Below are 24,167 nucleotides of genomic sequence, written 5' to 3'. Positions count from 1 at the left end.
TCAGCAGTGTCAAAAGCATGTATTCAGCTCAAGTATTACTGAAAGCTATGTGGATATATTATTTATGGAAAAAACAAAATGTATATAAAAATAAAACAAAGTTGAGTTCAAAAAAAAAAAGGCACCTCAGATGCTGGCAGGGGCCTTGTGGGACTGTTACTCAGAAGTCAGAAGCAGGGAGAGATTAAATAACCGCCTCCCCTTCCAGGATCAGAACTGTTGGGAGTTGCCCGGGCTCCAAAGATTAACTTCCCCATCCCCCAAGAAGAGGCGTCCAATGGTGAGCCCTGCTGGCTCACATAATCCTTACCCACCAATCAGATTAGCCCTGCTGGCTCACATGATCCTTACCCACCAATCAGACTGGCCCTGCTGGTTCACCTGATCCTTACACACCAATCAAAAAGGAACCCCTGCCAACTCTCAGACCACTCCCAGCTCTATAAATATGCAGAGCTGTTTCTCAATAAATGGGCATTTTCTGCGAAGGCAAGCCTTGATTGTTCTTTCAAGAACCACTGTGCCTTCCTGCTCCTGAGCTCAGGACAGGGAACTCCAGGTCCCATCCCAGATTCCTGGCCCATCCTGGAATCTTTGACCTCACGTGGATATAGAAGGAGCTGAGGATGGTGAATGTTTCCTTCAGTAACTCTGCAGATGTAGGAATTTGGGGTCCTGGTAACTAAAGTGTTCACCAAAGACAATGGCACAGATGAGGTTGTCCGTGATGGAGTGAAAGAGGAGGGTGGGGTCCGGATAGGTCCCTGGGGATGAGAGGGCCATGGTGGAGGTCTGCCTCTCCCTGCATTGCACTGCCCTCCTGCGTGACTCTGACCTGGCTGGGCCATCTTCACTTGCGTGGTTGGTTTCTGTCACTTGGCAGCCATCTTTCATGGGTCTTTCAGTTGAGCTCTCTCTCTTCACACCCCTCTGTCTCTAGTATTTCAGGGTCTGTCTTGGTCTCACTTTCTGTGTACATCTCTCTCTCTCCACCTCTGACCCTCTGTGAGGCTGTCCACTCTCTTTTCTGTGCCCATCAGTCCTTGATCCCCGTCCCCTACACCTCACTAACCCTCTGTTTCACCCCTGATTCTAGCTTTAGCTTTTTCATTTATAAATCTGTTCTTTGGATTTTCTCTTTCTAGATCTATCTTGGCCTCCCGGGCTTTTCTCTGTCTTTTTTTGTTTTTTGTTTTATTTTGTTTTCTCTCTCCTCTCTCCCTGCCCTTCTCCTCCCTCCCTGACTCCTCTGTCTCCATGTTTCTGATTCCCTTTCCCTTCCCTGTGTCTCTGTCTCCCTCTCTCCCTGAATCTGTCTATATCTCCCTGTCCCTGTCTCTTATCAGTCATTTCTTCCTCCCTATGTCCCCATCTTGAGTCCCCACGGGGCGCATCCTGAGGTGTCCACAGCTCCTCCACCAAACTCTCAGCCTCCTCCTTGATTCACTCCTCAAAACTCCACTTCCCCTCCCCAAGTCCTTCATGGTGATCAGACAGAACCGCTGGAGGACTTGCCAAGGCTTTCCACTGGCAAAGCTCACTCCTGATTGTGGGGCACAGAGGGAGTATGGGAGGACTCGTACTCCCCCATGTCCCCCCAGTCCCCACCCTGTCTCCCAACACCAGTTCCTAGAAGGTGGAGTCAGTGATGGCAATGAGCCCTTGGCTGGAGAAAGCCTCAGCTTGACCCACTAGAGCCTCATGCATGACCTCGTATCCACACAGGCTGAAGGCAGGATGGGGTCCCAGTGCCCTGTGAAGATGTTCCCATATTTCTCCCCCCAGCTGTGAGACAGGGTCCAGACCTCACTATCGAGCACAAGAGTAGCGTCTTCCCCACTCACACCTGAATGACACCTTCCAGGGAATCCTGAGCCTGGCTGGCTGTAGCCTCATCAGGGAAGAGCCAACCCTCGAACTCCGTGCTTTGTCCAAACCTCACACGCGCCCTTCCCCAATCATCCTGTCTCAGCTTTCCCAAGGATCGTGCAATCTTTGAATTTCACAAATAGCACCACTCCCCACACCCAGCCTCTCCTCCCCCACTGCAGGACCAAACTCAAAGCCTCAAGTCTGATACCCCTCCAAGTGATCCTCCTCCCTGCTTTCTCCAGACGCTTCTCTACGGGGCATGCTGGGCCAGATCCCTGCTGAAAGAAGAGAATTCCCAAGCTGCTGTGAGACTTTCACCCCAAGTTGGACCTCCAGCCCCCTTGCTGCCTTGAGCTGCTCCTCCTCCTCCCACCCCCCTCCTCACCATCTGTGGTTGTTGGAGGAGGGTGTGCCAGGACCTACCTTGGCAGAGCTCCTAGCAAATCTTCAGGGAGCCCGAGGGAGGCAGGCACTGCGCAGGCCACGTTTAGTCCCAGAGCCAGCTTCCCATTGGCCACTTGCTGCAGGAAGACAGCTCCTAGAATGTGTCACATGTCCCTCAAGAACATGCCAATGGGTGGGATGTGTCCAGGCTGGTTTCGAGTGGTTCCATTGCTAAGTGGCTCTCAGCCATTTTCGTCAGGGGATGGCATCCAGCATGAGAGGTGAAGAGACCTGGCAGGCAGAATGGGGGCCTCCCTGAGCACTTTGGTGGCAGGAAGTTATTCTGGGTATTAAAAGACGGTGACCACAGAGGTGACATGGTCTGATGGCAGAGGTCTGGTTGGGCTTAGGGTGGGTGGAGGGTGGCTGATGTTGTCTTTTATCCACGCACATCCAGCAGGTATTCTGAAGGCCCGTCAGAGGCCACACACTGCTGGGGCGCTCCGAGGGCAGCAGTGAAGGAGACGGCAGGCTGTCCCTTCACAGAGCTGGCAGTCCTTCTGAAAAGTGCCTGGGGACATGACCATCAATAAGCCATGGGCAAAATGGTGGGGTCCCCTCCTGACGTGGGAGGTCAGGCTTTGGATGTTGGTTTGATTTCAGAAGATTTCAAATAAATGTCCAGGGATCCAAGGTGCCACCGTGGAATCGTGCTGTTCAGGACACGTGGGCTGAGGAGGCCCCTCCCTGGAGAGAAGCTGCAGGGACAGGCAGCCAGGAACAGCAGGGAAGGACCACGGCGGGCAAGACTGCGTCCTCGGTGTGGGGGACCCAACACACGCGACCACACGTTGGACGATTCCTTTATGTGAGATGACTGGACCAGGCAGGTCCATCAGACAGAAATGAGATTGGTGTTTGCAGGGTCTGGGACAGTGGGACTGAGGATGGCTGTTTAATAGGTGCAGGGGTTTGGGGAGGAGTGACATGAACATCGGGAACGAGATGGTGGTACTTGTTCACCATTGGGAATGAACTAAATTCTACACTTCAAAATGGTTGATTTTGTGTTATGTTAATTTATCTCAATATAAATATATATATATTCATATACAGGTATACATATATATGTATGTATGTATATATGTACATGTATATGGAGGAAGGGTCTGTGGGGAGAGTTTGGGTTCTGGAGCCAGAGTGCAGCCTGGCTCCTCCACCCGCTAGCTCTGGGACCTCAGGAGAAAAGGATCTCTCCTGTCCTCGGTTACTGATCTGTAAAATGGACATGATCACCACACCCAATTCAGGGGGCTGTTGGGGAGAGGCCTTAAGAGAGGGCTGCCAGGTTTGGGGTTGGAAAGCCAGTAATCCAAGTGCCGCAGGAGGATTGCAAGTTCAAAGCTAGCCTTAGCCACTTAGCAGGGCCTTAGCAACTTAGTGCAACCCTGACTCTAGGGGGGCGGGTAAATGTCCCCTGCCGCATTCTGGGCACAAAATCACGAGCCACCACACACCTTGTAGATTCAAACAGCAACTCTTTATTCTCGAACTGTCACTGGCACTTACACACACGTTCTGGACCAAATCCATGTTCTGGATCCCAAATACTGTCTGAATCCCGCGAGAACTCAATGGGAACTCAAGGAGTGGGTGCGCCTGAGGCAGCAGAATATGCCCTATTCCCAGCAGGGTACACCTTAAACCTGGAACCGCCCTAAACCCAAGGAGCGGGATACTCCCTAATCCCAGCAGGATACACCCTAAACCTAGATCCGCCCTGGTCCTTGAGCAAGGTCAACTTACATGCAATGTCACTGCAAATGACCTGGGTTATGCCATGCATCATACCTACTTGGCAATGGCCCTCAGCATCTCCCCACTTCTGATTAATTAAAAGACAAGCAATGTGGCTTAAGGACCATGCCTGGTAGGTTGTCCAATTCAACATATGGTTCTTACCCGTCATGGGAAAAACTGACCTCTAGGCGTCAGCCTCCTGTCTTAGGTTGATACCACTGCAATTGGATCATACCCGTCACTGACTACCGGTCCAGCATACAGCCATACTTGTGGATAGGCCTATGCACCAGTGGGGGGGGTGAGGTTCTTGCCTCACCTCTGTTGGCCCCCAAATTTTAGACCATCACTAGCAGAAGGGAGGAGGATACAGAAATGCCACGACACCAAGCCAATTGACGGCTCCTTTGGAAAAATTGCATCACTGGTGACACCATCAGCAAAGATATGCCAGCACTACCACAATTCGCTGCACCAAACGAGAGTTCACAATGCATACAAGTGATATATAGTCCAGGCAAGTTCTGCAGGCAGTTCAAAGCGGAGGAGTCTATCAATATGTCCATTTCCTCCCAAAGTAAATCGAGTCCTTGACTGACCATTACTTGTTGAGTTATATTCATTGATGCATCAGTTTATACAGTTTACTGTGATAGCTATCATAGAAGCTGGAGTTTGGTTTTATCTTTGTCTTCACCGGCACTGGGATGAAGATAGGAATTCTGGCAATGATGCTAAAGAGACATTATCCTGAAAAGAATTATTAAATATAATGAAAAGGAAAGGTGAAAGTAAACAAACAGATCTGTTAACCTCCTTTAAAAACAATCCTTAACAGTTGTTTACCTAATTTAAATTAGTAAACAAACAGATCTGTTAACCACCTTTAAAAACAATCCTTAACAGCTGTTTACCTAATTTAAATTAAACCATTTAAATCACGTGAATAAAAAAAATTCACGTTCTGGGCCCAAATCACGTTCTGGGGCGAATTCACGTTCTGGGCCAAATCCCCGTTCTGGATCCCAAATACTCTCTGAATCCCGCGAGAACTCAATGGGAAGTCAAGGAGTGGGCGCGCCTGAGGCAGCAGGATACGCCCTATTCCCAGCAGGGTACACCTTAAACCTGGAACCGCCCTAAACCCAAGGAGCGGGATACTCCCAAATCCCAGCAGGATACACCCTAAACCTGGATCCGCCCTGGTCCTTGAGCAAGGTCACCTTACATGCAATGTCACTGCAAATGACCTGGGTTATGCCATGCGTCATACCTACTTGGCAATGGCCCTCAGAATAAAGAGTTGCTGTTTGAATCTACAAGGTGTGTGGTGGCTCGTGATTTTGTGCCCAGCCAGACTGCGGCATTTGGTGGTCCGTACACGGAACGTCTAAAACTTGGAGGTAAGTGAAATTGCTCGTCCCTGAGGGAAGGCGAGAGAATGGGTGACCATTTCAAAAAACAATGTGTTCTTGTTTTGATTTATTTTGCTTTTATTTCAAGTTGCCTGTCCCTAGAATTTTCTCAGGCAAACTGGGGAAAATGGTTGACTCAAGATTTGAAGTTGTTCGCCTCCGAGGAAGAGAAATTGTTAGAGAAAGGAGGCACCCCAGTAAGACCAAGAACAGTTAGGACATATGTTGATACAATACAAAAATGTAGCCCATGGCTTTTTAAAGACGAGTTATTAAGTATATCAATGGGACCATCATGGTATCCTGTAGAAGGATTTTTCTTCAACAAGAAAAAGATGGCTAGTTCTGTTTACTACACTTGTCAAAGATCTTGGTTTTTACAGACATCTGATTAATTTACAAAGCTAAAGTGTTAAAATATCAACCACTAAATATAAATATAAAATCAAGTACTCTTTACTTATTAAGTACCATAAGGTAATATATTTAAACATTATGTGTGTTTTCATAAATTGGTAAATGGAAAAAGGCTTAATATTGCTTTGTGTCTGTGTCTTTGCTAAAACAAGGTTACTAAGAGTTAAGATTCTATCATGTATAATTTATATACAAAGAGTATAAGAAGTTTCAGTTGGGTTTCAATTATAATATTATAGTACCATAAAAAAACATGAAATTATTTCATCTTATTAAAGTGGAGTAATTTGTCTAAATCAGAAATTTTATAAGAGTTGTTTCAGAATGTTAATTTATAAAAAGGGTTAATGGCTAGAAAAGAGGTAGTTAAAGATTGAAGATGTGGAAATATATTTTAATATGGAAGGTTAAAAGAAAAAGAAATGTCTCTAGATGAGATAATCTCTGTGTGGTAAAGTAAAAAGTTGTAAAATGCCATTTAAAAAGATTTTGAGGAAACTAGACTTACTTTAAAAGCTTGAGAAACGAAGAAAGAAGAAAAAGGTATTTGTACATGGCAGATTGAGACAAAGCTTCGTAATGGAGTTAAAAAAAAAAAGCCTTTGGTTGAAGGGCAGCCATGTAAACTAACATTGAAGCGATTTAAACAGAATCTAAGCCTCGTTTAAAAGAGTGAAGCTGTAGGTGGTGAAAAAGTACATTTAAAAGTGCAGTATAGATGATAATTGGAAGGCTTTAAAAGGTTAAATTGAAGGTGGTTGAGATACCCTCATGGCGGAAAAAAGAAAAAAGAGATATAAAAAGATTCAAGATGTGGAAATATATTTTAATATGGAAGGTTAAAAAAAAGAAATGTTTCTAGATGAGATAATCTTTGTGTGGTAAAGAAAATGTTGTAAAATGTCTAAGTAAGTTACAAAGGCTTTAAAAGGTTAAATTGAAGGTGGTTAAGATGCCTTCATGACAGAGGGAAAAAAAACACATGAAAATGGGAAGATAATAGGATAAAAGATACTTAGATAAAGAAGATTAAAAATTTGAAGTGAAAAACTTTAAAGACAGAAGTATAGAAATTTAAAAAGAAAAAAAAAGATAGAAAAGATGCAGGAAGATAAAAAAGATGTAGGAAGACATAATTTTAAACCCACAAAATAGGAAACAAAAGAAAACTAAGAGGAAAAAAAAGCACCTAAGGGTGAATGTACAAACCTTAGGAAAAACAAACAAACAAAAAAAAAAACTAGAAGATAGAAATACGATAAAAAATGGTTAAAAATGTCAAGTAAAGGTATTTCAGATAAAAAATACAAAAAGCTAAGACAACTATTAGATACAGACATTCAAGATAGAAAAAAGGTACAAGAGAGAAGTTTACAGTCAAATATTGGATAAAATAGAAGAACAAAGAGATTATTAGTATTTTTTTTTTCAAAAAGCCCATCAACTTTAATTTCTGGTGGTGCAGATATTAGAAGACTCAGATGAGGGTGTTAAAATTTATAGACAAGAGCCAATTTAGAAAACATTAAACTAGAAGGAAATTGGTTTAAAACCACATCAAAAAATTAAAAGGACTAAAGTAATTCTAAAAACTAAGGCAGAATGCTTTTGAAAGACTTAAATTTAAAAGGATCTTTAAGGGGTATATATCCCCCAAAGATAAACTTAAAATAATGCTTTTTACTCTAAACTTTTTAAATTTGGATTCGTCAGGACGTAGTGCTGCTGAAAGACATATGTATCCAAAAAATGTACATAAGCCTAAGGTACTTTGGAAAGATATTCTAACAGGACAATGGAAAGGTCCTGACCCAGTGATTGTCTGGAGTCGGGGTTCTGTTTGTGTTTTTCCACAGGGAGAACAGCAACTGATCTGGATTCCAGAGAGACTAACTAAAGCAATTTCTACAGACCAAAAAGAAGATGATTTGACTCAAATCCATAACAGCTGATATCCAGAGCTCCAGCTTGGCTATTCTTACATCTGCGACAGTGATTAACCAGGATGCTTTTTTCAATATCTATTTTATTATTGCCTTTTCCCACATCCTAAAGTTCTATTTTATTTTTTGAGCTCATACAAACCTAGGTTAATGTTTTTCTGATCAGTTTTATTTTGTGACTGTGGAGTTTTTAAACATTGCAATGGAGATTTCACCTAGGTAAAGCTACAAGGCCTTTACTATTGTCTTATGTGTTGTATGTCATGTGTGCACACTTCTGTTTTGTGTTGTATGTCTATATGTGCATATGTCCATAGATCTTATATGAGGAGCTCTCATGAAAAAATGGATCAGAATTTTTTTTATTCACGTGATTTTGTGCCCAGCCAGACTGCGGCAGTCCCCGAATTCATTCCCTATTGCCAAAACAAGAGAGAGATGACAGAAAGAGAGAGAGAGGTCATATGTGAAGCCCTTCAGCACAGATATGGAGCACAAGGAGTGGATAAATGGGACTGTATTTATTCTGAGCAAGGGAGAATTTATTCAGCATGAGCTGTGTCCTGGGAGGCAGAACTGCAGAAGGACCTACTGCCAAGTTTCCTCTTCTGTCCCCAGTTATATACACCTAGAAAGGTACTTGAATACCTTCAAGGTTGGTTCTGACTTTTGAAATTCTATGAATAGGGGAAAGGAGTACACCTGAGAGCCTGGGAAGAGCTACAGCATGATGGAAGGAAGTAGGACTACACAAAGGACCTTCCCATGTTGATGCAGACAAGGACAGGGAAGATGCTGGTCCACAGCAGGTCTCTCAGACACAGGAAAATGTGGAGGCCATCGCGGTCATTCCCTACAGGGTAGAAACAATGACCCTGGATCCTTTGGCCCTTTTCCCTCAGCCCATTCAGTGGGGCAGGAAGCGGATCTGGTATGTTGGGGGCACTCTGCCCACACCACTCTCCCGGGGAGTGAGGTCGATGTCCTGGGGAGCCACGGGGCTGGCCACAGAGAAGTTCTGGAGGATGGTGGTGAAGAAGAGGAACAGTTCGTTGCGAGCGATGCCTTCACCAAGACAGATGCGCTTCCCTGTGGGCACAGAGGATCACCATGTGGGCTCGGGGCCAGGGCACATGCTTTGCCTGCCATACCCCAAAGCCCAGGCACCTGTGCACTGCTACGGATTTTCACAGGCTTGATCTTTAACCTGTTGGGTCTTCAGGATAAATGTCCCAATCTTCAGCTGGTGGATCTTCATGTTGATTGTTATAGGAGAGAGTTTATAGCTATTGTTTGATGTTCAAAGGGTTCAATGGCCTCATAGGAGATAAGAACCCACTTATGTTTGGGTGTGTCAGTGTGTAGGTATGTGTGTGTATATTTCTGACTTGACATTTTTAATGTTCTTCTTTTCTCACGAAGAGCATAGTACTTATCAGGCACTGGCAGGATGACTAAAGGTAAAGATGGAATTTGTAGAAACTCCTAGACTAACACCTGGCTTGCATTAGGAATCCTACAGGTGTAGTTATTGCTATGTCTGGATCTAAGAACCAGTAAGTGTGTGTGTGTGTGTGTGTGTGTGTGTGTGTGTGTGTGTGTATGTGTTTCTGGCACTCTGTGTTATTCAGCATGAGCTGTGTCCTGGGAGGCAGAACTGCAGAAGGACCTACTGCCACGTTTCCTCTTCTGTCCCCAGTTATATACACCTAGAAAGGTACTTGAATACCTTCAAGGTTGGTTCTGACTTTTGAAATTCTATGAATAGGGGAAAGGAGTACACCTGAGAGCCTGGGAAGAGCTACAGCATGATGGAAGGAAGTAGGACTACACAAAGGACCTTCCCATGTTGATGCAGACAAGGACAGGGAAGATGCTGGTCCACAGCAGGTCTCTCAGACACAGGAAAATGTGGAGGCCATCGCGGTCATTCCCTACAGGGTAGAAACAATGACCCTGGATCCTTTGGCCCTTTTCCCTCAGCCCATTCAGTGGGGCAGGAAGCGGATCTGGTATGTTGGGGGCACTCTGCCCACACCACTCTCCCGGGGAGTGAGGTCGATGTCCTGGGGAGCCACGGGGCTGGCCACAGAGAAGTTCTGGAGGATGGTGGTGAAGAAGAGGAACAGTTCGTTGCGAGCGATGCCTTCACCAAGACAGATGCGCTTCCCTGTGGGCACAGAGGATCACCATGTGGGCTCGGGGCCAGGGCACATGCTTTGCCTGCCATACCCCAGAGCCCAGGCACCTGTGCACTGCTACGGATTTTCACAGGCTTGATCTTTAACCTGTTGGGTCTTCAGGATAAATGTCCCAATCTTCAGCTGGTGGATCTTCATGTTGATTGTTATAGGAGAGAGTTTATAGCTATTGTTTGATGTTCAAAGGGTTCAATGGCCTCATAGGAGATAAGAACCCACTTATGTTTGGGTGTGTCAGTGTGTAGGTATGTGTGTGTATATTTCTGACTTGACATTTTTAATGTTCTTCTTTTCTCACGAAGAGCATAGTACTTATCAGGCACTGGCAGGATGACTAAAGGTAAAGATGGAATTTGTAGAAACTCCTAGACTAACACCTGGCTTGCATTAGGAATCCTACAGGTGTAGTTATTGCTATGTCTGGATCTAAGAACCAGTAAGTGTGTGTGTGTGTGTGTGTGTGTGTGTGTGTGTGTGTGTGTGTGTTTCTGGCACTCTGTGTTATTCAGCATGAGCTGTGTCCTGGGAGCAGAACTGCAGAAGGACCTACTGCCAGGTCACTATATATACACACTATACTATATGTCTGTCTCTGGTTTTCTTCTAGTTTCAACCTGAAATCCACCAGCTTCAAAAATTCTCCCCCAAAAATTATTCATGAAGTTGTCAATGGGACCAATGCCCATAAGCTGGTTTTCTATGGGTTCCCTCAGATGGATACTCAGAGGGGTTTGGAAAAACCCCTCTTATTTCCAGACCACAGGCTTAGAGAGGATGGAGGACAGAGACAGCCTGAAAAGTCAGGCAGGGACACAGAGCGCCTCCAGGTACTTCAGTCCTTCCTCATCTGCAATCTGACCACCCTGGGAAGGCCCAGTGGAGGGCAGGATTCCAGGCATCCACCTCACCTTTCAAGCTGCTGCAAAGTTGTGCCTGCTTGGATGCATCTGGCAAGGGGTCTGTGTTCTTTTGGCATTTCCAGATGTCAGGAGATGGGACCTTGGAAGTACTCAGGGCAGTTCTCTGGGAGGGTTCTTCTCCTGGAACTGGCTGGGGATCCAGATCTTTCCAAGTCCCTAAGGCCTGTTATCTTCTCTCAGCACACCCCCCCCTTCTTAGCCTCCTTTATTCCAATACTCTTTTGGTTCACTTTGCTCTTCTTCCGCCTTCTTTCACTCTGCCTCTGTCTTGGTCTATACCTAAGAAGCACTGTTTTGTTTTGGTTTTTGTTTGTTTTATCCATTTTACATTTTCTTCTTCACTCCTGTCTATCCATTCTCTCTCTCTCTCTCTCTCTCTCTCTCTCTCTCTCTCTCTCTCTCTCTCCTTCCTCTGTGGTCTCAGGTTCTCTCTCTGTCTCTAATAGACTGTCTCCATCCCTCTCTCTATCTAGTCCCCATCTCTTCTCCGTTGCGTAGCTCTGTTTCAGTCCTTACTCCTCTAAGTCTCTGTCTCTCCCTAAACTTAGGACGGGGCTACTGGATGGGGAGCTGACCTTCACTTACCACCCCATGTGTTCCCTGCTCTCACTGAAGACAGAACAAGGACCCTGAGGATCACATTCCACTGAGCCGGGAGCTAAGCCAGAGCCCTGGGCCACTGAAGTCACTGATGGAACTCATAAATAGGATCTTGTTTCTGGGGCCTTCCTTCCTCCCCAAACACGAGGAACCTGGATGTTGGGGTTTCCTTGGGTGGAGCTTTCAAGTTAAATCTGGCCTAAACCCCTCTGAGTAAACTGCACAGTAACTTAATATTAACTAAAGGGCAACCGAACTGAGACCACATTCCTGGAACAAATAACCAAGCCTCAGCCAATCCCAGCGCTGCTCTTCAGCCAATCCCAGCGCAGCTCTTCAGCCAATCACAAGCTACCAACTGCTCAGACACTCCAAAGGCGGCCACGTGGACCAGCCTCTGGACCAACCCAGCTGTTTCTGCTATTTGGTTCCTTTTTCTTTCTATGTCACTACCTGCCCATGCAGCTGGGTGGAACTCTCTAAAGCTTCACCACTGCAGGATGTGGTCCAATTCGTGAATCGTTACTTTGCTCAAATAAACTCTACAAAATTTACCTTGTCTGAAATTTTCTTTTACCAAACCAGAGTGTGGAGTGGGAACAGGGCCAAGTGTGTCCAAGACTTTCCCCAAGCCGTGCAAGGCGCCCCATGCCTGTAATCCCAGAGGATGGGGAGCCTGAAGCATGGTTGTAAATTCAATGCCAGCCTCAGTACTTAGCAAGGCTGTAAGCAATTTAGCGAGACCCTGTTTCTAAATTTAAAAAATAAATAAAAAGGGCTGGGATGTGGTTAAACATTCCTGGGTTCAATCCGTGGTACAAAAAAAATAAAATAAAATAAAAGATTTTCCCCAGACCCATTGCTCACAGATCAATCTAAATTCCTCCCCAGCCCTCAAGGCCCTTCCCAAGTGAGCTCCTCACACTTAATCCCTTTCCTAATCTACACCCGGGGCTTCTTACAGTTGCTCTAATGGGCCACCTAACTCTGCCCTGCTGTTGCCTCCACCTGGAACCTTCTTTCCCATAGCTGATCAACACTCACCCACCAGGCCTCTGCCTGGAAACCAGTTTCTCAGGTGAGCTTTTCCTCACCTACCCACCAAAATTAATATTTCCTACTTTGTGCTCCCAAATAACGCCAGATTATTAACCATAGTAACTGACTTTGTGCCAGGCGGTTCTAAGCGCCAGGCATTTAATAATTTAATAAGATCATTATTTGGGGACAATTTGATGAACATCCTTCTCCCCCTGGAGCAGGAATTGTATCTGTATATTTTTATTGATGCATTATAATTAGACATCAGAGATTCACTGTGACATATTTATATGTGCACATAATGATCTTGGTTCCCAGGACTTCTCTGTACTTCCTTCCTCCCTCCCCTCACTGAGCCAGAGCCCTGTCCCCACCTTCCTCTTCTTTACTGGTTTCCCCTCTATGTATTTATTTTTTAGTTGTTGTATTATAATTATAGATAAAAGTGGGGTTTGTGAGTTTGTACATGCACAGAGCATAACTTGGTCAGTTTTATTCCCAAGTAGCTCCCTTTCCTTCTCCTTCGCCCTCCGCCTGGATCCCCTTCCTCTGCTCTACTGGTCTCACTTCTGTTTTCATGAGATGGCTTTTTTATTCCTTTTTTTTCCCTGTAGTTTCCACATGAAAGAAACATTTCACACTTGACTTTCTAAAGCTGGCTTATTTATATAGCATAATGTTCTCTAGTTCCATCTGTTTATCAATTTACCAGCAAATGATATTATTTCATTCTTCTGTGTGGACGAATACACACCCCATATTTTCTTTTCTTTTCTTTTTTTTTTTTTTTTTTTTTTTTGGTACTGGTATTGAACATTGAACTCAGGGGTGCTTAACCACTAAGCCACATTCCCAGTCGTTTATTACATTTTATTTACAGACAAGGTCTCACAGAGTTACTTAGGACCTTTCTAAGTTGCTGAAGCTGGCTTTGAACTTGCAATCCTCCTGCTCAGCCTCCCACGCTGCTGGGATTAGTCATGCCTTGCAACTATATGACATTTTCTTTATCCCTTTATCTGCTGACACACACCAAGGCTGGTTCCATAACATTGCTATTGTGAATTCTGTCATTATAAACATTGGTATGCATTTATAGGTATAGTATGCTGATTTTAGTTCTTCTGGATGAAAACCAAGGAGTGGGATAGCTGGGTCATATGGAGGCAACAGACTAGGGATGAAACCTCTCTGAGTTTTTAGCTGCATTATCTTAGCCCTTTATTAAGCACTGGGCTTGGAGTCATGCTAATAAATAATTTTTGGTTGTTGATTTTTAAGAAAATGACTTTGCTCAGGTCTAGGGATTTTCCAACATTTGCCCAAAGGTCCTGCTTATCAAGGCGAGTCTTGGGACATAATGTCATTTCTCAAGTCTCCTAGCAGGGCGGTAGTGAAGATGGAATGGGACAGTACAGGTAAAGCAACTGGAATATGCTGAGCCCTCACAAAACAAAGACCTATCATGTCTGATGGGACCTGCCCCTGGTGTCTGCAAAGGGATCCCAGGTCCAGCCTACCTGCCGAGAAGGGGATAAAAGCTTCGTTCTTCTTCAGTGCCCCGTTGGCATCCAGAAAGTGGTCAGGGTTGAAGGTGTCTGGTTCTTCAAAGTAATGCGGGTCATGGAGAGCAGAGCTCAGGATGGGGTACACTTCAGTGTTCTGAGGAAAGGTTGAAAGATCAAGAGACAGTGCCATTCCTGGCCCCACGAAAAATAAGTAAAGTGATAAAACAAACAAAAACGAAAACAAGGGGCCCTGCCAAGAAACGCACAGGAGGTTGAAACTAGGGATTAAGTGAATCAAGGACGCCCACAGAGAGCAGACCCAAACCCAGCTGGGCTCACCTTGGGGATGAGGTACCCTCGGAAGACAGTGTCTTTAGTGACTATGTGGGGCACACCAATGGGGAGGAGGTCTGCAAATCGCTGAATCTCGTAGATGACTGCCTCCGTGTATGGCATTTTGGAGTGATCATCGAGGGCAGGTGGCCTATGTGAGCCAATCACCTGTGCAATCTCCTCTTTGACTCTTTCTGCACAGAAAAGGGGACCAATGAGCTCTGTTTCATCAGTGAGGCTGTTCTCTGTGGACTACTAAGCCACAAAATTCCTACATCAAGGCTCAGATCATTGATACCCTCAGAACAATCAGCTGGGGGATGGGAAGAGGGAGATGCAACCACAACTCTCATCATTGGAATTCTAATGAATGTATAAGTCATCTCCCCCGTGCACAGGTACTCTGTGTGTGTACAAACACACAGACACACACACACACACACACACACACACACACCATGGTTTCACAGGCAATTTTAGATGAAGGACTCCAAGCTAAAAACCTGTCAAACCCATCCAAGATGAATAAAAAATATCTAATATTTATCCTGAGTGCATTACAGGTGAAGCTCTGGGTTAGTTCCTCCGGAACACAACAGTGGAAAAGACCAGTGGTGAATCCATGAACAAATGATAAAGAAATGGCCACCTACATCAATCCTATCAATAATAAATCAATGCCTGAATGTGAAGATTAATGAATGAATGAGCAGACTAATGAATGGATGATGTATTCAACTTATCAAGGTGGAAAAATTAATAAATCCATTAATAATGGTTCTTGGACAAAAAATAAACCTTATGAATCACTAATCACATGAATGCTTGATTTATGAAGTACATAATGAATAATTAGTAGAGGTATGCATAAATAATGGAGAAAATGAATGCATAGATCAAAGGATAAATAAATGAGGAATGAATAAATGAACTATTTACTTAATGCAAGAAGGATGGACTGAAGACTATTTGATGGAATGATTAAGGAATGAGATCTAGTTCAGGGAAGGATGGGTGGGTCCAGGCCAATGAATGAGCCATGAATCAATAACGAATTCACTCACTGTCCAAGTGAGTGAAGAATGTGAATGTCCTTGGATGAATCATGGATAAAAGAATCAGTGAGAGTCCATGTACGTGAATCAATAAAAGGTTGGATAAATAAATGAAAGATCCCAGAAAACCTTAGAAGATCAAGTCAACAGATTCTACGTTCACCACCGGCCCACAGCACGGGCTCAGCGGGAGACCTCCTGAGCTCCTGAAACAGAGGGGAGGTTGCCTCTCATCCATGGAGGACCCCAGCCCCACCTCTGCAGCCAGGAGGGGACCAGAGGACCCTCCCCACGCGCTCTCCCGGGCCCACCTGCCACGTGAGGGTACTTGAGCATGAGCAGGAAGCCGTAGCGCAGAGTGGTGCTGGTGGTCTCCGTGCCCGCGAAGAAGAGGGACAGCAAGGTAATGGCGAGGTTCTTGTGGTGGAACTCGCTCTGCGGGTTGGACTTCTCCTGGGCCCAGAGGTGTGGAGAGGGAGGGCAGGTCAGGGCCTGGAGCCCGCTGGGGACGCGCCTGCCCCCCAGGCCCCTCCCTCTGTCTCTGGGTCTCCCCCGGGGTCCCTGGGTCTCAGCAGGGCCAACCCCGAGTCTCTCTCCTCCTCATGGCTCTGCCTGGCTTGGTGTCTCTCTCTCTCTCTCCGTCTCTTTGGCTTGTTTCTGGTTTTTGTCCCCAGTCCCTTCCTGCCTCTAAGGGACTTTTCTCCTGTTTCTTTTGGTCCCTGTGTGTCCCCATCACCCAGCGCCCCTTCCCCTCTCCCTCTCATGTCCGTCCCCTCCTCCTTTCCCTGGTCTTCCTCTCCCCCCCCAGCTCCTCCCCCTCCTCCGTCCTTCCCGCCCCTCCCCCCTGCCTACTCCTTCCTCCAACCTCCCTCTTTCCCCCACCTCCCCGCCCCAGGCCTCACTTTGTCCATGCGGAGCAGGTAGGCGTCGATGAAGTCTCTGGGGGCGCTGGGGTCCAGGGTTGCTCGGTGCTTCTCCACACTGTGGCCGATGAAGGTGAGGACCTCCTGCAGGTTCTCGTAGACTTGCCTGTGGGTGCCGGGAAAGTGCTTCAGGACGTCGGAGAAGAACTCAAACACCTGCAAGAAGGAAGGGGCACTGAGGAGTTCCAGGGGCCTAGCTAGCAAGTCACGTGGAGGGCAGCCATGCAGGGCCCAACGCCTCTGTGGGGAACCTCTGTCTCTCCCCCCCCACTTCTCTTCTTCACCCTCTCCCTCCTCCACCCCTCATCAGAATCAATCTCTATCCCCGCTCTCTTTGTCTTCTCTTTTTTCCTTTATTCTTTCTCCCAAGCCCTCATTTGCTTTTTTCTTTTCCTTCTTGGTTTTTAAAAAATATTTTTGGCACCTTGTAATTGTACATAACAGTGCAAATCACTATGCCATATTCATACATGCACATACTCTAATTTGATCAATTTCAATCCCCAGTACCTTCCCTTTCTCTTCCCTTCCCTCCCCATCCACTCTGCCCATCCTTTTTCTGTTGGTTCTACTATTATCTTAATTAGTACATCATGATTTATATATACATGAATCCTTGTATGATATTTGTACACCGACATAACATTATTCAGCCCCCAGTACTTCCCCAATCCTCCCCTTCTCCATACCTCCCAATCTTGTTCCTCTACTCTGTGGTACTGGGGATTGAACCCAGGGGCACTTAAGCATGGAGAGACAGGGTCTTTCTGAATTGCTAAGTGACTTAGGCTGGATAAGTTGCTGAGGCTGGCTTTGAATCCCTGATACTCCCGCCTCAGCCTCTTGAGCTACTGAGATTATAGGTGTGCACCACCACACTCAGTTCTTTCTTCTGTTTTTTGAGAGACACCTCATTTTTAATATGTCTTCTCCCCTGCCCTTTGGCTTCTACATACAAGAAAAAAAAACATTCAATCCATAACTTTCTGAATCTGGCTATATCACTTAATTTCTCCCATACATCCATTTACTTGCAAATGGCATAATTTCATTCTTATTTATAGCTGAGTAGAATGCCATTGTGTATAGACACCACATTTTCTTTATCTTAGTCTGTTGATTGGCACCTATGCTAGATCCATAATATGACTATTGTGAATTGCACATCTATAAACATTAGTATTCACATATCACTATAGTATCCTGATTTTAGATCTTTTGGATACATACCAAGGAGTGGGATATCTGGTTCATGTGGTGGTTCTATTTCTAATCTTTTGAGGAATCTCCATACTGCTTTCCAAAGTGGTTGTACTAATTTTAATTCCCACCAAAAATATGAGTGTACCTATTTCCCCACATCCTCACCAGAAATTATTATTATTTGTATTCTTGATGATTGCCATTCTGACTAGAGTCAGATGAAATCTCAGTGTAGTTTTCATTTGCATTTGCCTGATTGCTGTGGATGTTGAACATTCTTTCATGTATTTGTTGGCCATTTTTATTTTTCTTTTGAAAATGTTTATTTAGATCTTTTGCCCATTTATCAACTGGGTATTGTTTTTGAGTTTTTTATATATTCTGGGTATTTATCTTCTGTCAGAGGAGTAGCTGGCAGGGATTTTCTCCCATTCTGTAGGCCCTCTCTTATGCTCTTTAATTTCTTTTGCTGTGCAGAAACTTTTTAATATGGTGGCATCCCACTTACTGATTTTTGGTTTCCTTTCTTGAGCTTTAAGGGTCTTGTTAAGGAAGTTGGTTCCTGTGCCAATATGGTGGATTTCTGCCACTAAGTTTTCTACTAGCAGTTGCAAAGTTTCCTCTCTAATTCCTAGGTCTTTGATCCATTTTGAGTTGATTTTTCTGTGCTAAACATGGAGATCTAGGGCCTGGGGTTGTGGCTCAGTGATAGGGCTCTTACCTAGCATGTGCAATGCACTGGGTTTGATTCTCAGCACCACATATAAATAAAAATGATTTTTTAAAAAAGCTCCATCAACATCTTAAAATACTTTTTTAAACATAGAGATCTAGTTACAATGTTCTACATATAGATAAGCAGTTTTCTTAGCACCATCTGTTAAATTTCTCCAACATATATTTTTGTCACCTTTGTGAAGGATCAGGTGACTGTGTCTGTGTGGATTTGTCTCGTGCCTTTCATTCTGTTCCACTGGTCTTGGTGAGTGTTGGAAGGCCAAGACCATGCTGCTTCATTTCTGTCTCTGCAGTATGATTTGAGACCAGATATTGTGATGCCTCCACTGTGGCTCTTCTAACTCATTATTGCTTTGGCTATACTGGGTCTTTCATTCTTCCAAATGAATTCTAGACCTGTTTTTCCTAGTTCTGCAGAGAATATCACCTGGTGTTATGGTTTAGATGTGGTGTCCCCTAGAAGTTCACGTGTAAGACAATACAAGAAAGTTTGGAGGAGAAATTATTGGGTTATGGCCTTAACCTAATCAGTGAATTAATCCCTGGTGGGATTAACTGAATGGTCACATGAGGCAGGTGGGGTGTGGCTGGAGGCAGGTGGGTGTGGCTGGAGGAAGTGGACAAAGTATCTGGGTATATATTTGTATCTGGAGAGTGGAGTCTCTTTCTCTGCTCTCTGATCGCCATGTGACCTCCTTCCCTCTGCCACACTCTCCTGCCTTGTGGCTCTTGTCTCATCTGGAGCCCTGAGCGATGGAGCCTGCTGTCTATGGATTGAGACCTCTGAAACCCTGAGCCCTTAAATAAACTTTTCCTCCTCTACAATTCTTCTGGTCAGATACTTTAGTGAGCAGCAAAAAAAAAAAAAAAAAAAAAAAAAAACACTGATTAAAACACCTGGCCTTTTGATGGGGACTGCATTGAACCTGAAGAGAGCTTTGAGGAAATGATCACATCGACCATATCAATTGAGCCTGTCCGGGAACAGCCACGCCCTAGTTTTCTTAGTCTTTCTGACCCTGTGTTTCTCCCTCCCCTTCCCTCCCCTTCCTTTCTTTCAACCTTCCTACTCCCTTCCCCCTCTTCCCCTCCAGGAGTCAACATCCCTTTCTCTCCATGTGGTCTCTGTCCTTCTTCGGCCCTAAATGCATTTCTTTGCCCCCAGAACTGACCATCCTTTCCCACCTCCCTGAATGTCCCCCTCGTCCTCTTCTCCTCCTGCCACTGACCTGGCTGGAGAAGGAGCTGATCAGCGTGGATGACTGGTAGAACATGTCCAGCAGCCGCAGGAACTCTCGGTCTTTATAGTCGAAGCGTTCTCCAAAGGCAATGGAGCAGATGATGTTGGCCGTGATGGACTGGAAGAGGAAGGTGGGGTCCAGGAGGGCCCCTAGGAGGAGAAGGCGGCAGGTCACAGGTCACAGACTCCAGAGCCTGGGGACAATCTGGCTGCTGCCCCATCTCTCTGTGACTGTCCACCACTGCTCCAAAATAAAAAGAATAATTGTAACAGCTTGCGCTGGCACAGACTGTCAGGCCCTACTCTTAGAACTCACATTTCTTTCAATCAGTTTTTACCAAAACTTTGTAAGGAAGATGCTCTTCTATTATTACCTCCCACTTTACAGTTGGTCAGACAGGTCGAGTAATGGAAGGTTGCACAGCTTCTCCTTCCTGAGGGCAGCATTCAGACCCAGAGACAGAGCCAGTGCTGTTGGCCACTCCCCTGCCTCTCTTCTGGACCCCACCTCTGACTGTGTGACCTCCTAGAGTCAAGTCTTTGGGGCAGGGCTGCAAAGCAGAGCTCCATCGATGCCTTGTGCAGATTCAGAAGCCCCGATGGCTGCACCCCTCACTCCCACACCCAGGTAGTATCTTCGCTCCATCCCGAGGACTCTCTGGTCTTGTTTGAATCATTCTTCATTTGCTCACTGAAGCCTGTGCTTGGCAGGTGCAGTCCTGGTCCCTGAGGCTGGGAGGGAGGGGGCTGGGAGCCCAGGAACCTCAGGTGAGTGCAACCCCTGTCTCTGGATCTCACCTGCTTTTGCTCATTCCTCTGCAGACCTTTCTTTGAGGTTTGTCTGTCTGTCCCTCTAATTTTCTATCTCCAATTGTCTTCCTTTCTTTTTACCTCTCTCATTCTCTTCCTCTCTCTCTCTCTCTCTCTCTCTCTCTCTCTCTCTCTCTCTCATTTTTCTCTTTCTTTTTTTCCATCACTGTCTCCTTCTCCTTCCCTGTCTCTGTCGCTCTGTTCCTGTGTCCTTCTTATCAGTCTCTCTGTCCCTGTCACTCCTTCCTGGCTCCACATAGATGTCTCAGAGTCTCCTGAGAAGTGTTGCTAAGAGTGAAGATGAAGGCCTGGTATAAATGAGGTGGACGTGCTGATAAAGGGCCTGCCACCTACACGCCACATTATGAAGAATCTAAAATCACCAGAAGTGTCCTGGGGCTGCCCCAGAGCAGAACACAGCCCCTGCCTCTTTGCTTGCTGGCATATCACCCAAGGAAAGAAAAACACACTTCATTATTTTCCATGTCTGCCAATCTGTTGCTTCTCTTTGCTTTCTTTTACATGTCCTATTTTTGACTTTGACACATACGATCAATCCATAAATTGATTTCCCTGAACACAAGTGAATGGCAAGCTAATCACTCAGTCTGTCTTGGAAGCTAAAAACTTCACATCTCTTTCCCTAACTTTCTTGGTTTCTCACTTGCCGTCTCCATCTCCATTCCCATCTCTCTGTTTCTTTATCTCTGTCTCTGCCCTTCTTTCTCTGCCCACATGTACCTCTCTGTCTTTCTGTTGCTGTGCACCCTACATCCCTCTCTGGTCCACTGTCTTTCTTTCCTGTGCATCCCTGGGCCTCACCCTTGGATTTCCTCAGCTCCTCCACCAGACACTGAGCCTCCTCCTGAATCCGTTCCTCAATGCTCCGCTTTCCCATCCCGAAGTCCCTCATGGTGGACAGAGAGAATCTCCGAAGGGTTTTCCAACGTTCTCCATTGGCAAAGATCACACCTGGGGGTGTAGGAGAGGCATGGGTTGCAGAGGAAGTTGGAAGGAGTCTGGCTCTGTCCCCACCCCTTGTCCTCTCCCTTCTCAGACTCCCCTTTCCCAGGTCCCATCTTCCATCCCACCCCATCCCAGGGACTTCTAGGTCCTCACCGTATCCCTGGAAGATTGGCTCAGTGATGGCCAGTGTTCCCCGACCAGAGAAATCCTCAGCTTGGTCCACCAGGGCCTCCCGTATGGCCTCTGTCCCACACAGCATGACCACGGGCTTTGGTCCCAGGTACACCGTGAACACATCCCCATATTTCTCTCGAAGCTGCCAAGCACATCCACACCAGGGTTGATGTTAGTCCGTGCACACCTCCGTTGTTAACCATGAAATGCTTTGATGCAGATTGGTCCAGAGGTGTCTCCCACAAGACCCTCCTCCCTCAGCCGCCAGCTCCCTTCTCAGGACCCCGCCACTAAGGGGTCAATGCACAGTCCAGGCAGGTCCAATCTGATTGGTTGGGCCCTAAGAATCCACATGCTTCAGTATTTCTAATGCCATCCTGCCTGTGCCCTTGAGTCTGGCCACATCTCCTGCGCCTCTCAAAGAATCTCCTGTGACCCAACTGCTTTCTGCCTCTTGACCATTTCCTGAGAGGACGACTCTGACCCACCCACTTGGCAGATGTGAAGGGACAGTGATGGCCTTCTAGCCTTGCTCATGAAATGGTAAAAGCCATCGTATCAGCCACTTGGGAAACGGCTGGGCAGTACAGTCACTCCTTGGCATCCACATGAACTGGCCCACGACATCCCTGGAATACCAAAACCCCTCGAATGCTAAAATTAAGTACTTAAAATGGTGTAGTATTTACATATAATAAATGTTCGTCCTCCAATATACTTTAAATCATCTCTAGATTACTGATAAACCTGGAGGAATATATTGCGTCTGTCCCAGCCCTGACTCAGGCCAGCCTCTGCTCCCTCTTGTTGGCAGAAATAATATCCCCTGGACTGGTGCCACCCTGTTCCTCTCTTCCAGGGATAGGCAGGCACCCAAGGTCACAGCCGAGGGTGAAAGAGGACAGCAAAGGTCTGCACCGCTGCTCACATCCACATACCTCTGCACGGCCACCCGCCCCCTCGAGGACAGCACCCCTCACACAGCTCCAGCTGAGCAGGGATGCCTCTGGCCATCTGACCACTCTCCATCAAGATTCAGGCTCAGGCCCTTCACACACCAGCTGTCCACCCAACCCCTGAGCTGGAAGGAGGCCTTGCTCTTCCTGCTGAGGGATCCCCAAGTACAGAGGCAGCAACCAGCCCGCCTCAGGGCCCCGTCCATCTGTCTCACCCTCAGGAAGGAATTGAGCAAGCCTCCTCTCTGTAGCTGCAGAAGGTTCCCCAAGAAAGGCAGAGGACGGGGGCCTGGTGGGAGGCGGCCTCGGGCCTTTGGGCGACCCCTGACCAGCAGAAGGAAGAGGCCTGTGAGCAGAGCAAGGAACAGGAGGACACTGAGCTCCATGGTCCTGGTCTGACCGCCGTCCACTAGCTGCAGCCTCAGCTGGACCTTTTATCCTGAGCCTCCTCCCCACCCAGTTATGCAACCCCATCTGCTCCCCGCCTCCCTCCCATCACTGTCCAACTGTCCATAGTGTGAAGGTAGCAGAGAGGTGCTGAGTGCTCACATTTCCTGCTTGCTTGATCCCGCAACCCGCCCCCTCCCTAGATGTTGGCAGGGAATCTGGGAAAGTGATACCACAATGCATGGGGTGGGGGCTTGCTGGTGTGTGTGTGTGTGTGTGTGTGTGTGTGTGTGTGTTGCATCTTTTCTTCTGTAGTTTGTGTGGTTGAGCGTGTAGCTGTCCACAAGATTTGTCTGCTTGTTTATACTGGCCTGCACTTGTCCATGCCTACTTGCCACCGTGTGAGTGTTGGTGTGCTTTTGATATGCCAAGGGATGTTTCCTACACGTGAAGGGACATTTTTTTTGTGAAGGTGCTGGTGTGCATTTCTGTGCTGTGACAACCTGCACATCATCAGCTCATCAGTAGCCTGAGCTTACATCACAATTTCTATGTCCTTCACTTCGCCTCCTCTCATCCCCTGGCCGCAGCACCATCTTACATCACAAGAAGGGGGAGCACAGTACAATGGGATATTTTGAGAGAAAGGCCATACTCATAACTTTCATTACAGTCTATTATTGTAATCATGTTATGTTTTTCTATATGCTACTTTTGTTCATCTCCTACTGAGCCTAACTTGCCAATTAAACTTCCATACAGATATTTGTAAAGCAAAGTGTCTACAGGGTTCAGCAGTATCCAAAGTTTCAGGTATCCCCGAATTTGCTATGGAAGCGTTCTATATGCTGCTCCGTAGAGATCCAAAAGCTGCGATCTCTTAAGACTGTCAAGGTGGCAACAAATATCATCACGAACTTTGGCGGGAACATTCAAACCATAAGATGGCTCCGGGTTTCTCTGGCCACTCTGCTCCAGTCTATCTCTCCTTTGCTGTGAGCCTTCACCCATGTGGCTTCTGGTGTGGTCAGTCCATATTTGTCAAATATGAGAATAAAGGTTTCCATCCCCTGCACCCCGTGTTGGCCTGGGCCCACTCTCTACCTCTCTGTTTTAAGGGGTCCTCCCAGGACGGAGACGTAGCTCAGTGGTGCAGCACTTGCCTAGCACGTGTGAGGTCCTGGGTGGGATCCCTGAGTCTGAAATCATAAAATAAAGTAAATGCACCTCCTTCTCTTTAAGGGGGAGTGAGGAAAGAGTGAGAGGGATGAAGCAGCATCG

General features: G+C 46.3%; 1 protein-coding gene and 1 pseudogene across 1 annotated transcript; one reads left to right on the top strand and one right to left on the bottom strand.

Annotated features, from left to right (window-relative positions):
- Positions 1 to 24,167, top strand: part of LOC114079404 (cytochrome P450 2B11-like) — a 267,418-nt pseudogene that overhangs the window by 175,719 nt on the left and 67,532 nt on the right.
- On the bottom strand, positions 8,770 to 22,908 carry LOC139702746 (cytochrome P450 2B1-like). The gene is made up of 9 exons (XM_071604809.1): positions 22,715 to 22,908; positions 21,523 to 21,685; positions 21,226 to 21,375; positions 19,583 to 19,743; positions 16,392 to 16,568; positions 15,801 to 15,942; positions 14,441 to 14,628; positions 14,114 to 14,255; positions 8,770 to 10,001 (listed from the first exon to the last, which is right to left on the bottom strand). Exons 1-9 carry the CDS (start codon positions 22,883 to 22,885, stop codon positions 9,820 to 9,822), a joined length of 1,476 nt encoding a protein of 491 aa, XP_071460910.1. The 5' UTR covers positions 22,886 to 22,908; the 3' UTR covers positions 8,770 to 9,819.

This window comes from Marmota flaviventris, chromosome 18, assembly GCF_047511675.1.
Source record: "Marmota flaviventris isolate mMarFla1 chromosome 18, mMarFla1.hap1, whole genome shotgun sequence".
In the NCBI taxonomy this organism is placed as follows: Eukaryota; Metazoa; Chordata; class Mammalia; order Rodentia; family Sciuridae; genus Marmota; species Marmota flaviventris.
Note: the sequence above shows the minus strand (reverse complement) of the source record. Positions and strands in the feature narration are given on the sequence as shown.